At 44.7% G+C, this 12,798-nt stretch overlaps 1 protein-coding gene across 1 annotated transcript; it reads left to right on the top strand.

The window, feature by feature from the left end:
* The first annotated feature begins 7,490 nt into the window (after positions 1 to 7,490).
* On the top strand, positions 7,491 to 11,414 carry LOC143806483 (uncharacterized). Its single transcript, XM_077287074.1, has 4 exons — positions 7,491 to 7,566; positions 7,701 to 7,885; positions 8,042 to 8,204; positions 9,977 to 11,414. The coding sequence occupies exons 2-4, from the start codon at positions 7,720 to 7,722 to the stop codon at positions 10,740 to 10,742; spliced, it is 1,095 nt and encodes a 364-aa protein (XP_077143189.1). The 5' UTR covers positions 7,491 to 7,566; positions 7,701 to 7,719; the 3' UTR covers positions 10,743 to 11,414.
* Positions 11,415 to 12,798: the final 1,384 nt, after the last annotated feature.

A 12,798-nucleotide genomic window follows, 5' to 3' on the forward strand; every position in this document is an offset into this window, starting at 1 on the left:
ATGTAGGTATATAATTTATCTGCCCATTACTTTTTTATTCTTTGCAATGTTTGTTGTTTTTTTTTGTTTTTTTTTATGTGTGTGACTTTTTTTTTTTATTATTGCAATTTATGATGGTTTATTTAATTTCTATTGGGTTGTTCTGTACTTTAATGCGGCTGTGCTATTGTGGGTTTTTTTAACCCCTTAGTGACAGAGCCAATTTTTACAATTCTGACCAGTGTCACTTTATGAGGTTATAACTCTGGAACGCTTTATCGGATCCCGCTGATTCTGAGATTGTTTTTTCGTGACATGTTGTACTTCAAGTTAGTGGTAACATTTCTTCGATATTACTTGCGATTATTTATGAAAAAAATGGAAATATGGCGAAAATTTTTAAAATTTTGCAATTTTCAAACTTTGTATTTTTATGCCCTTAAATCAGAGAGATATGTCACAAAAAATAGTTAATAAATAACATTTCTCACATGTCTACTTTACATCAGCACAATTTTGGAAACAATTTTTTTTTTTGTTAGGGAGTTATAAGGGTTAAAAGTTGACCAGCAATTTCTCATTTTTACAACACCATGTTTTTTTTAGGGACCACATCACCTTTGAAGTGATTTTGAGGGGTCTATATGATAGAAAATAACCAAGTGTGACACCATTCTACAAACTGCACCCCTCAAGCTGCTCAAAACCACATTCAAGAAGTTTATTAACCCTTTACGTACTTCACAGGAACTAAAACAATGTGGAAGAAAAAAATGAACATTTTACTTTTTTTTGCAAACATTTTACTTCAGAACCATTTTTTTTAATTTTCACAAGTGTAAAAACAGAAATTTAACCACAAATTTTGTTGTGCAATTTTTCCTGAGTACGCCGATACCCCATATGTGGAGGTAAACCACTGTTTGGGCGCACCGCAGAGCTTGGAAGTGAAGGAGCACCGTTTGACTGTTTCAATGCAGAATTGGCTGGAATTGAGATCGGACGCCATGTCGCGTTTGGAGAGCCCCTAATGTGCCTAAACAGTGGAAACCCCCCACAAGTGACACCATTTTGGAAACTAGACCCCCCAAGGAACTTATCTAGATGTGTGGTGAGCACTTTGAACCCCCAAGTGCTTCACAGAAGTTTATAACGTAGAGCCGTGAAAATAAAAAATCGCATTTGTTTTCACAAAAATGATTTTTTCGCCCACAAATTCTTATTTTCACAAGGGTAACAGGAGAAATTAGACCACAAAAGTTGTTGTGCAATTTCTCCTGAGTACGTCGATACCCCATATGTGGAGGTAAACCACTGTTTGGGCGCACCGCAGAGCTTGGAAGTGAAGGAGCACCGTTTGACTTTTTCAATGCAGAATTGGCTGGAATTGAGATCGGATGCCATGTCGCGTTTGGAGAGTCCCTGATGTGCCTAAACAGTGGAAACCCCCCACAAGTGATACCATTTTGGAAACTAGACCCCTTAAGGAACTTATCTAGATGTGTGGTGAGCACTTTGAACCCCCAAGTGCTTCACAGAAGTTTATAACATAGAGCCGTGAAAATAAAAAATCTCATTTTTTCTACAAAAATAATCTTCTTGCCCCCAAATTTTTATTTTAACAAGGGTAACAGGAGAAATTAGACCACAAAAGTTGTTGTACAATTTCTCCTGAGTACGTCGATACCCCATATATGGGGGTAAACCACTGTTTGGGCGCACCGCAGAGCTTGGAAGAGAAGGAGTGTCGTTTTACTTTTTCAATGTAGAATTGGCTGGAATTGAGATCGGACGCCATGTCACGTTTGGAGAGCCGGTGATGTGCCTAAACAGTAGAGACCCCCCACATATGACACCATTTTGGAAACTAGACCCCTTAAGGAACTTATCTAGATGTGTGGTGAGCACTTTAAACCCCCAGGTGCTTCACAGAAGTTTATAACGTAGAGCCGTGAAAATAAAAAAATCGAATTTTTTCTACAAAAATGATCTTTTTGCCTCCAAATTTTTATTTTACCAAGGGTAACAGGAGAAAATGGACCCCAGAAGCTGTTGTACAATTTGTCTTGAGTACGCCGACACCCCATATGTGGGGGTAAACCACTGTTTGGGCGCATGGCTGAGCTCGGAAGCAAAGGAGCGCCATTTGACTTTTCAATGCAAAATTGACTGGAATTGAGATCGGACGCCATGTCGCGTTTGGAGAGCCCCTGATGTGCCTAAACAGCAGAAACCCCCCAAAAGTGACCCCATTTTGGAAACTAGACCCCCCATGGAACTTATCTAGATGTGTAGTGAGAACTTTGAATGCCCAAGTGCATCACAGAAGTTTATAATGCAGAGTCGTGAAAATAAAAAATATATATTTTTTAACAATAAAGATTTTTAGCCCCCAAGTTTTTATTTTCACAAGGGTAACAAGAGAAATTGGACCCCAAAAGTTGTTGTCCAATTTGTCCTGAGTATGCTGGTACCCCATATGTGGGGGTAAACCACTGTTTGGGTGCACGGCAGAGCTCGGAAGGGAAGGAGTGCCATTTTGGAATGCAGACTTTGATAGAATTGTCTGCGGGCGTTATGTTGCCTTTGCAGACCCCTAATGTACCTAAACAGTAGAAACCCCCAACAAGTGACCCCATTTTGGAAAATAGACCCCCCAAGGAACTTATCTAGATATGTGGTGAGAACTTTGAATGCCCAAGTGCTTCACAGAAGTTTATAATGCAGAGTAGTGAAAATAAAAAATATTTTTTTTCCCACAAAAAAGATTTTTTTAGCCCCCAAATTTTTATTTTCACAAGGGTAACAAGAGAAATTGGACCCCAAAAGTTGTTGTCCAATTTGTCCTGAGTATGCTGGTACCCCATATGTGGGGGTAAACCACTGTTTGGGCGCACGGCAGAGCTCGGAAGGGAAGGAGCGCCATTTTGGAATGCAGACTTTGATAGAATTGTCTGCGGGCGTTATGTTGCGTTTGCAGACCACTAATGTACCTAAACAGTAGAAACCCCCAACAAGTGACCCCATTTTGGAAAATAGACCCCCCAAGGAACTTATCTAGATATGTGGTGAGAACTTTGAAAGCTCAAGTGCTTCACAGAAATTTATAATGCAGAGTAGTGAAAATAAAAAAATATATTTTTTTCCAACAAAAAAGATTTTTAGCCCGCAAGTTTTTATTTTCACAAGGGTAACAGGAGAAATTGGACCCCAAAAGTTGTTGTCCAATTTATCCCGAGTACGCTGATGCCCCATATGTGGGGGTAAACCACTGTTTGGGCGCACGGCAGAGCTCAGAAGGGAGGGAGTACCATTTGACTTTTTTAGCGCAAAATTGGCTGTCGTGTTTGGAGACCCCCTGATGTACCTAAACAGTGGAAACCCCCCAATTCTAACTCCAACCCTAACCCCAACACAGCCCTAACCCTAATCTCAACCCGATCCATAATCCTAATCACAACCCTAACGATAATCACAACCCTAACCCCAAAACAGCCCTAATCTCAACCCTAACCATAACCCTAATCAAAACCCTAAATCCAACACACCCCTAACCCTAATCCCAACCCTAACCCTAATCCCAACCCTAATCCCAAACGTAACACTAATCCCAACCCTAATCCAAACCCTAACCCTAATCCCAACTCTAACCCTAACTTTAGCCCCAACCCTAACTTTAGCCCCAACCCTAACCATAACTTTAGCCCCCGTCGTCACAAAAAAAGTTCAATGTAACCTTTTTTTTGTACGTCGCGTCCGCCATTTCCGCGGATGCGTGGCCGTAACTCTGCCCCCTCCTCCCCAGGACATAGACTGGGCAGCGGATGCGTTGAAAAACTGCATCCGCTGCCCACGTTGTGCACAATTTTCACAACGTGCGTCGGTACATCGGGCCGACGCATTGCGACCGCCCCGTACCGACGCAAGTGTGAAAGAAGCCTAAGGCTACTTTCACACTAGCGTCGTACTCGGCCCATCGCAGTGTGTCGGGCCGACGTACCAAGGCTAGCGTTGTAAGCGCCGCACAACGGGTGCAGCGGATGCTGTTTTTTCAACGCATCCGCTGCCCCATTGTGAGGTGCGGGGAGGCGGGGGCGGAGTTCCGGCCACGCATGCGCGGTCGGAAATGGCGGACACGTCGCACAAAAAAGTTACATGTAGTTTTTTTTGTGTCGACGGTCCGCCGAAGCACGACGCATCCGTCGCACGATGGATGCGACATGTGGCAATCCGTCGCAATGCGTCGCTAATGCAAGCCAATGGAGAAAAAACGCATCCTGCAAGCACTTTTGCAGGATGCGTTTTTTCTCCAACGACGCATTGCGATGGAAGCCAAAAAACGCTAGTGTGAAAGTAGCCTAACCCTAACCCTAGCCCTAACCCTAACCCTAAATTTAGCCCCAACCCTAACCCTAACTCTAACCCTAACCCTAACTCTAACCCTAACCCTAACCCTAACTCTAACCCTAACCCTAACTCTAACCCTAACCCTAACTCTAACCCTAACCCTAACCCTAACCCTAATTTTAGCCCCAACTTGTCTTCTCCTGCCGGCCGGCAGATGGCAGCAGATGGCGGGCGCACTGCGCATGCGCCCGCCATGATGAAAAAGCCGGCTGGCAGGAGAAGACAGAAGAGGACCCAGGGACCCCGGGTGAGTATGATAGGGTCCCCGAATCCCCCTATTTCTCTGTCCTCTGATGTGCGATCACATCAGAGGACAGAGAAATAACTGATCGCTTTTTTTTTTTTTTTTTTTTTTTTTGCGGTCGCCGGTAAACTGTTAATTACCGGCGATCGCAAAGCAGGGGTCGGTGCAAACCGACCCCGATCATGTTCTTTGGGGTCTCGGCTACCCCCGGCAGCCGAGACCCCAAAGAACATCCGGGTGCCGGGCGGCGGGCGCACTGCGCGTGCGCCCGCCATTTTTTCCCGGAAAAAAGATGGCGGCGCCCATGGGGAGACACGAGGAGCACCGGGGGAGGTAGGTAAGTATTGGGGGGCTATTGGGGGCCATCGGGGACCACATTTCTCTGTCCTCCGATGTGCGATCACATCGGAGGACAGAGAAATTAAACGGCAAATCGCGTTTTTTTTTTTTTTTGTTGCGACCGCCGGTAAACGGTTAATTACCGGCGATCGCAACTCGGGGGTCGGTAAAAACCCCCCGAATCATGTTCTCTGGGGTCTCGGCTACCCTCGGCAACCGAGACCCCAGAGAAAATCCGACTCTGGGGGGCGCTATTCACTTTTTCCACAGCGCCGTTAATTAACGGCGCTGTGGTTTAAGTACCCTTAGCGGCCGCCGTTAAAAGGCGTATCGGCGGTCGTTAAGGGGTTAATTGAAATTTGTGTTTGTTTTTTTCTCTGGGCCTGATGTATTTCTGTTGTTATATTTTACCGTATAGCGTTTTGTTGGCTCTGGCCTTGTTGTTTTTTTTATTGTAATGTATGGCGGTTTATACTGTATTTCCTTTTCTGTGCATTTTTTTTTTTTATATGTGTTTATTATTTTTTCAAGTAGGCTGTTGTATTGCAATTGATGTTTTTCTTTTTTGGGACTGGTATTCAGCTTTTGCTATACTCTGGCATTGTGTTGGCTCTAACCTTGTTTTTTATTTTTATGTATGGCGGTGTGGTGTATCTGCAATTGCTCAGCGCTTGTTCTGTTGGCATTGTCCTATGAGTGCACTGTTCGTTGTTGTCGTAATTTTATGTATGGTATTTTTGCTGTTTTCTTCTATGTGGGTGCGTATTGTGCATTGTGTAAATTTAATAATTTTTTTCACTTTTCCTTGCAGAATTTCTTGTCCCAAAAAAAAATGGCCACACAGTCAAGCAACACCTCACAGGCCAGTAAAGTGAGTACAGTCATGGACAAAAATTTTGAGAATGAGACAAATATTAATTTTTCTAAAGTCTACTGCTTCATTTTTTCTAATGGCAATTTGCATATACTCCTGAATGTCAGAGTGATCAGCTTAACAGCAATTACTGTACTTGCAAAGTCAATATTTGCCCAGAAAATGAACTTTAACCCCCAAAACACATTTCAACATCATTGCAGTCCTGCCTTAAAAGGAGCAGCTAACATCGTTTTAGTGATTGATCCATTAACACAGGTGTGGGTGTTGATGAGGACGGGGCTGGCGATCAATCAGTCATGATTAAGTAACAATGACATCACTGGACACTTTAAAAGGAGGCTGGTGCTTGGTATCATTGTTTCTCTTCAGTTAACCATGGTTATCTCTAAAGAAACACGTGCAGCCATCATTGCACTGCACAAAAATGGCCTAACAGGGAAGAGTATCGCAGCTACAAAGATTGCACCTCAGTCAACAATCTATCGCATCATCAAGAACTTCAAGGAGAGAGCTTCCATTGTTGTCAAAAAGGCTCCAGGGCACCCAAGAAAGACCAGCAAGCGCCAGGACCGTATCTTAAAACTGTTTCAGCTGCGGGATCGGACTACCAGCAGTGCAGAGCTTGCTCAGGAATGGCAGCAGGCTGGTGTGAGTGCTTCTGCACGCACTGTGAGGCGGAGACACTTTGAGCAAGGCCTGGTTTCAAGGAGGGCAGCAAAGAAGCCACTTCTCTCCAGAAAAACCATCAGGGACCGACTGATATTCTGCAAAAGGTACAGGGAGTGGACTGCTGAGGACTGGGGCAAAGTCATTTTCTCTGATGAATCCCCTTTTCGATTGTTTGGGACATCTGGAAAACAGCTTATTCGGAGAAGAAGAGGTGAGCGCTACCACCAGTCTTGTCTCATGCCAACTGTAAAGCATCCTGAAACCATTCATGTGTGGGGTTGCTTCTCAGCCAAGGGAATCGGCTCACTCACAGTCTTGCCTAAAAACACAGCCATGAATAAAGAACGGTACCAGAATGTCCTCCAAGAGCAACTTCTCCCAGCCGTCCAAGAGCAGTTTGGCGCCCAACAATGCCTTTTCCAGCATGATGGAGCACCTTGCCATAAATCAAAGGTGATAACTAAATGGCTCATGGAACAAAGCATAGAGATTTTGGGTCTATGGCCTGGAAACTCCCCAGATCTTAATCCCATTGAGAACTTGTGGTCAATCATCAAGAGACGGGTGGACAAACAAAAACCAACAAATTCTGGCAAAATGCAAGAATTGATTATGCAAGAATGGACTGCTATCAGTGAAGATTTGGTCCAGAAGTTGATTGAGAGCATGCCAGGGAGAATTGCAGAGGTCTTGAAGAAGAAGGGTCAACACTGCAAATATTGACTTGCTGCATTAACTCATTCTAACTGTCAATATAACCTATTGGTACTCATAATATGATTGCAATTATATTTCTGTATGTGATATAAACATCAGACAAACACTAATAAAAACCAGAGGGCAGCAGATCATGTGAAAATATAATTTTGGTGTCATTCTCAAAACTTTTGGCCATGACTGTACATTATCTACTGTCGGTCAGTATTCACTGTCATTTGGACACGTGTAATTAATTTTTTTAAATTAAATTTAACAGAGCTCTTCAAGTGAAGAGGAAGAAACACAGCAGGAGCAGCGACTTCGGGGCCAAGCTGCGGTGGCAAGACGGCGAGTAAGTATTATTGTAAAAAAAAATTTGGAATGTTATTTATTTATTTATTTTTTTTTTCAGTATATTTTTCTTTGGGGGGGGGGGGAGCAATTTTTATTCAGCTTTCAAACATTAATGTCTTTCTTTTATTCTAGGTTTCACGACGGGACCAGGATGAGGGGGTCGACATTGATCTCGTCATCACCTCTATCCAGGAGCGAGTCCCGTTGTGACCCCCGACACGCGGACCAAGTGGTGTTGAGGCGGCTGTGGAATGAGATTGCCCAGTCGCTGTGGGATGGCTTTGACAGCACTTGTGCGAAGGTCCAGGAAGAGTGTCGTAAGTATTGCAGCAACGCAACTCTGACCCATCAGGCCAGGATCACACAACCGTGTGTGATGTGATCAACTCCTGCAAGTTTGTTGCATCGCACACAGTTGTGTTATCACAGGCAAATGTACAATTTCTAACCTTTTTTTTTTTTTTCTTTCACAGTCAAAAAAGTGAGAACAAGATGGCGTTCCATGAAGGACCGTTTCAATTGGGGCCTGCGCAAGGAGGAGGAACAGGCTCGAAGTGGTGCTGCTGGGGGAAGGACAACAACATATAAGCATTATAGGCTGCTTAACTTCCTGAGACGGGTCCTTGCCCGCCGAGCGTGAGTATTTAATTACTAGATGGTGGCCCGATTCTAACGCATCGGGTATTCTAGAATATGCATGTCCACGTAGTATATTGCCCAGCCACGTAATATATTGCCCAGCCACGTAGTATATTGCCTAGCCACGTTGTATTTTGCCCAGCCACGTAGTATATTGCCTAGCCACGTAGTATATTGGACAGTCACGTAGTATATTTCCCAGTGACGTAGTATACAGCACAGAGCCACGTAGTACATTGCCCAGTGACGTAGTATATTGCCTAGCCACGTTGTATATTGCACAGCCCATGTAGTATATTGGACAGTCACGTAGTATATTTCCCAGTGACGTAGTATATTGCCCAGTGATGTAGTATACAGCACAGAGCCACGTAGTATATTGGACAGTCACGTAGTATATTGCCTAGCCACGTTGTATATTGCACAGCCCACGTAGTATATTGGACAGTCACGTAGTATATTTTCCAGTGACGTAGTATATTGCCCAGTGACGTAGTATACAGCACAGAGCCACGTAGTATATTGGACAGTCATGTAGTATACAGCACAGAGCCACGTAGTATATTGGACAGTCATGTAGTATACAGCACAGAGCCACGTAGTATATTGGACAGTCACGTAGTATATTGCCTAGCCACGTTGTATATTGCACAGCCCACGTAGTATATTGGACAGTCACGTAGTATATTTTCCAGTGACGTAGTATATTGCCCAGTGACGTAGTATACAGCACAGAGCCACGTAGTATATTGGACAGTCATGTAGTATACAGCACAGAGCCACGTAGTATATTGGACAGTCATGTAGTATACAGCACAGAGCCATGTAGTATATTGGACAGTCACGTAGTATATTGCCTAGCCACGTTGTATATTGCACAGCCCACGTAGTATATTGGACAGTCACGTAGTATATTTTCCAGTGACGTAGTATATTTCCCAGTGACGTAGTATACAGAACAGAGCCACGTAGTATATTGCCCAGCCACGTAGTATATTGCACAGTGACGTAGTATATTGCCCAGTGACGTAGTATATTGCCCAGCCAGGTTTGTCACAGGTTTTAAAAAAAAAAAAAATAACATATACTCACCTTTCCGAGGGAGCCCTTGTAGTCCACGGCAGTTTCCGGTCCCAGGGTTGGTATGAGCGCATTGAGCGCAGGACCTGTGATGACGTCGCGGTCACATGACTGTGACGTCATGGCAGGTCCTTCTGCCACCGGAACCTGCAACAGAAGGTGGCGGCCGGCGCGAGCGGCAACGGAGGGTGAGTATAGCATGGTTTGTTTTTTTTTAATTATTTTTAACATAGCATTTTTTAATATTGATGCCGCATATAGTAAATCGTCGTCAATAGTAAAAAGTTGGGGACACACAGGGTTAATAGCGGCGGTAACGGAGTGCGTTACCCGCGGCATAACGCGGTGCGTTACCGCCGGCATCAACCCTGTGTTTAGAGGTGACCGAGGGGAGTAAGCGGGCGACAGGCACTGACTGCGGGGAGTAAGGAGTGGCCATTTTCTTCTAGACTGTGCCCGTCGCCGATTGGTCGTGGCAGCCATGACAGGCAGCTGGCAAGACCAATCAGCAAATGAATAACCGTGACAGAAGGACAGACAGACTGACAGACGGAAGTGACCCTTAGAGAATTATATAGTAGATAATTACATTGTGTTGTGTTATGTAATGTTAATTTTATATTCCACAGGAGTTGGCGAATGTGAAATGTTATTTTTTGTATACTAATGTTTTCCTTTTATTTTCACAGAACACACAGCAGCACCCTCGAACCTGGTCGGGCATCTGGAGCGGTCCTTCATGAAGCGCCATCGGACCCGTCACAGCCATCCCACAGTGAGAGCAGGCATGCACCACACTCTGGAGAACCGGCAGCCGGTCCACCTGGTGTTCCCCTGTACGAGGCCTCTGGCGCTCCTTCTTTTGGCTATTCCCGCCAGCGGGCCTCGGACAGGCCACTAATGCCCGAATATTTCCATTTGGGCACGGTTTTCCAAAACTGTTTCAAGGTGCTGGGTGATAGGATGGACACTGCTCTGGCCACTATCGACCGGCGCCTTGAATCAATGGAATCCGAGCTCATGAGGCCGGCAAAACATTTTTTTAGCGCCATTGCAAAGGGCATGGTGGAACACCTTACACCAGAACTCCAGATTTCGGTGATGCAGGCCTGCAACAACGCCTATGTGAGTGCTCTGCAGCAGGCTAGGATCATGCAGTCAGCGACTACAATGCCTGTAGTACCAACGCTGGCTAGCATGACACCGAGTCCTGCTGCACAGCAACTCTACAGAGGTCCGGGTGCTGAGGGATGCCGCCACCAACACCATCGCACCGAGCCACCGAGTCCTGCTCCTGCCAGGACCTCCAGCACCAGACGACGCCACCAACAACACCAAGAGGGAGAGAGGACCAAGAAGCGAAAGCGTACATCAGCGGCGGCTCCGGCTGCTCCAAATCCAAACCAAAGCACAAGGTCGGGGTCAAGCCGGAGCAGGAGTAGCCAGAGCCAGTAAAGTACACGAAGAGTCTTGGTGCCTCCTCCCTCCCCTACAGAGGTGGCAATGTCCCCGCCATCGGGCACTGTGTCGACGACGCTGCGCCCAAAGACGCCAATGTGAACGTAGCCTTACCTTGGCATGCCAGAGGCAGCATGTCACTCTCCACAAGGAGAAACGTTACCCCTTAGACCTCAGTCCACCTAGCCAAATCAGATCTCATACTCTGCACTGATGAGGGGCAATACCCCGCAACACTGTGTCTGCAAATTGAGATTCTGATTTGGCTATTATCCTATGTCACTTTTCAAGGCTCATTAAAGGGTTATTCATAACTTCCAACAGGTGGCGCTATAGAGTTCAAGTTCTCTTTATCTCTGAAGAGACAATTTGCATATTACATTTTTCAGCGGAGGATGCATGGCGAATAAGCCTCCTTACCTCGGCTTGCCAGAGCCGACATGTCACTCTCCACATGGAGAAATGTTACCCCTTAAAGTTTGGTAGCAATCTAAGAAAGTCAGAATCAATAGAATTTGTCATAAATCAATCTATCAAAATTATAAACTTTCTCTTGTCCTGAAAGATCCCTACAATGTATCAGTGAGGAGTCCTGAATCCTCCTATCATATTTTTACTTTGTGCTTATTTCTGTGGAATAAACGCCAGGTTGTTTTCCTTTTGACCACTAGAGGGCAGTGTAAACCATATGATAACTATTATTATCCCTCTTGGTTTTAAGGGGTATCTACTGGGTAACTTTCCCATTTCTTATGAGATACAAGTACTAGACCCACAGGAGTAAACTGAGAGCACAGCATGAAACATTCACTGCCCTGGACCATCGGTGACTTTTCTATAGACTTCTATCATTCATGCATTGTATGGCGGTATTATTTGTGCAGTGAAAGAGCTTTATTTGTGCATAAGATGGAAGCATTGAGTAGAGAATATAAGTGTGTGTACATTATACGGCAGAATTATTTGTATACTATATAGCGTTATTATATAGGCATTGCACGCTGGGATGATTTGGACATTGAATGACGGTCTTATTTGGGTATGGAGAGGTAGTATTGTATGGTGAATATAGAATTTATGGGAGTATTAGGCCCTTGCTGTACGGTAGTAATTTTTGTATAGTATTGTATATTTTGAAGGTTTTATATAAGCTATAAGCATTGTTTGGCGGTGTTATTTGGACATTGAGTGACGGTTTACTGTGTGGGTAATATGGAATATTTAGAATTATTACGTGAGCGCCCTATGGCACTATTATTTTGTATGGATGTAATACATAGACATTATATGGGGGTATTATTTAGGCCCTGAATTACAGTTTTATTTGGACATTGAAAAAGAGTATTGTGTAGAAAATGCAGACTATACAGGGGTATTATGTGGTCACTATACGGCTGCATTATTTCTCTATTCTATGGAGACATTATATAGGCAGCATTTGGTGACGTTATTTTTAGTGTATGGCAGAATGGCATGGTCGTTGTATAGAAGCATTCTGTAGGAAACCTATGGAGGTGTTTGGCGGTCACTATATGGCAGTATTTTTTATACCGTACTGTAGTATTATATCGGTAGTGTATGGTGGGCACTGGATGGTCGTTTTATGGAAGTGTTATGTAGGGAATCTATGGACGTGTTTGGTGATCACTGTATGGCAATATTTTGTTGATACCATATTGTAGCATTATATATTGGTAGTGTATGGTGGGCGCTGGATGGTCGTTTTATGGAAGTATTGTGTAGGGAATCTATGGAAGTATTTGGTGATCACTATGTTAGGGGTCGAGTTCCCACCTCTGCACAGGGGGAATCTCGGGCCATCTCCGCTGCGGTCTCCCATTCTTCTCCTGCCGCAGTGGAGCCTGCTCAGCGGAGGCGTCAGTCCCAGCGTCTCGCTCAGTCTGACTCTGTACAAAGAGTTACTGTTGCCTTTCCTGCTTCTGCCATTGAAGTCAGTGCTGGGCAGCAGCGAGCAGACGCTTCTGGGACTAAGTCCTGCTTTTCTCGTTCTGAGCATGCCCAGAGTAAGATCTCTCAGTGGAGATCGAGGGTC

This window comes from Ranitomeya variabilis, chromosome 2 (assembly GCF_051348905.1).
Source record: "Ranitomeya variabilis isolate aRanVar5 chromosome 2, aRanVar5.hap1, whole genome shotgun sequence".
Taxonomy (NCBI): domain Eukaryota; kingdom Metazoa; phylum Chordata; class Amphibia; order Anura; family Dendrobatidae; genus Ranitomeya; species Ranitomeya variabilis.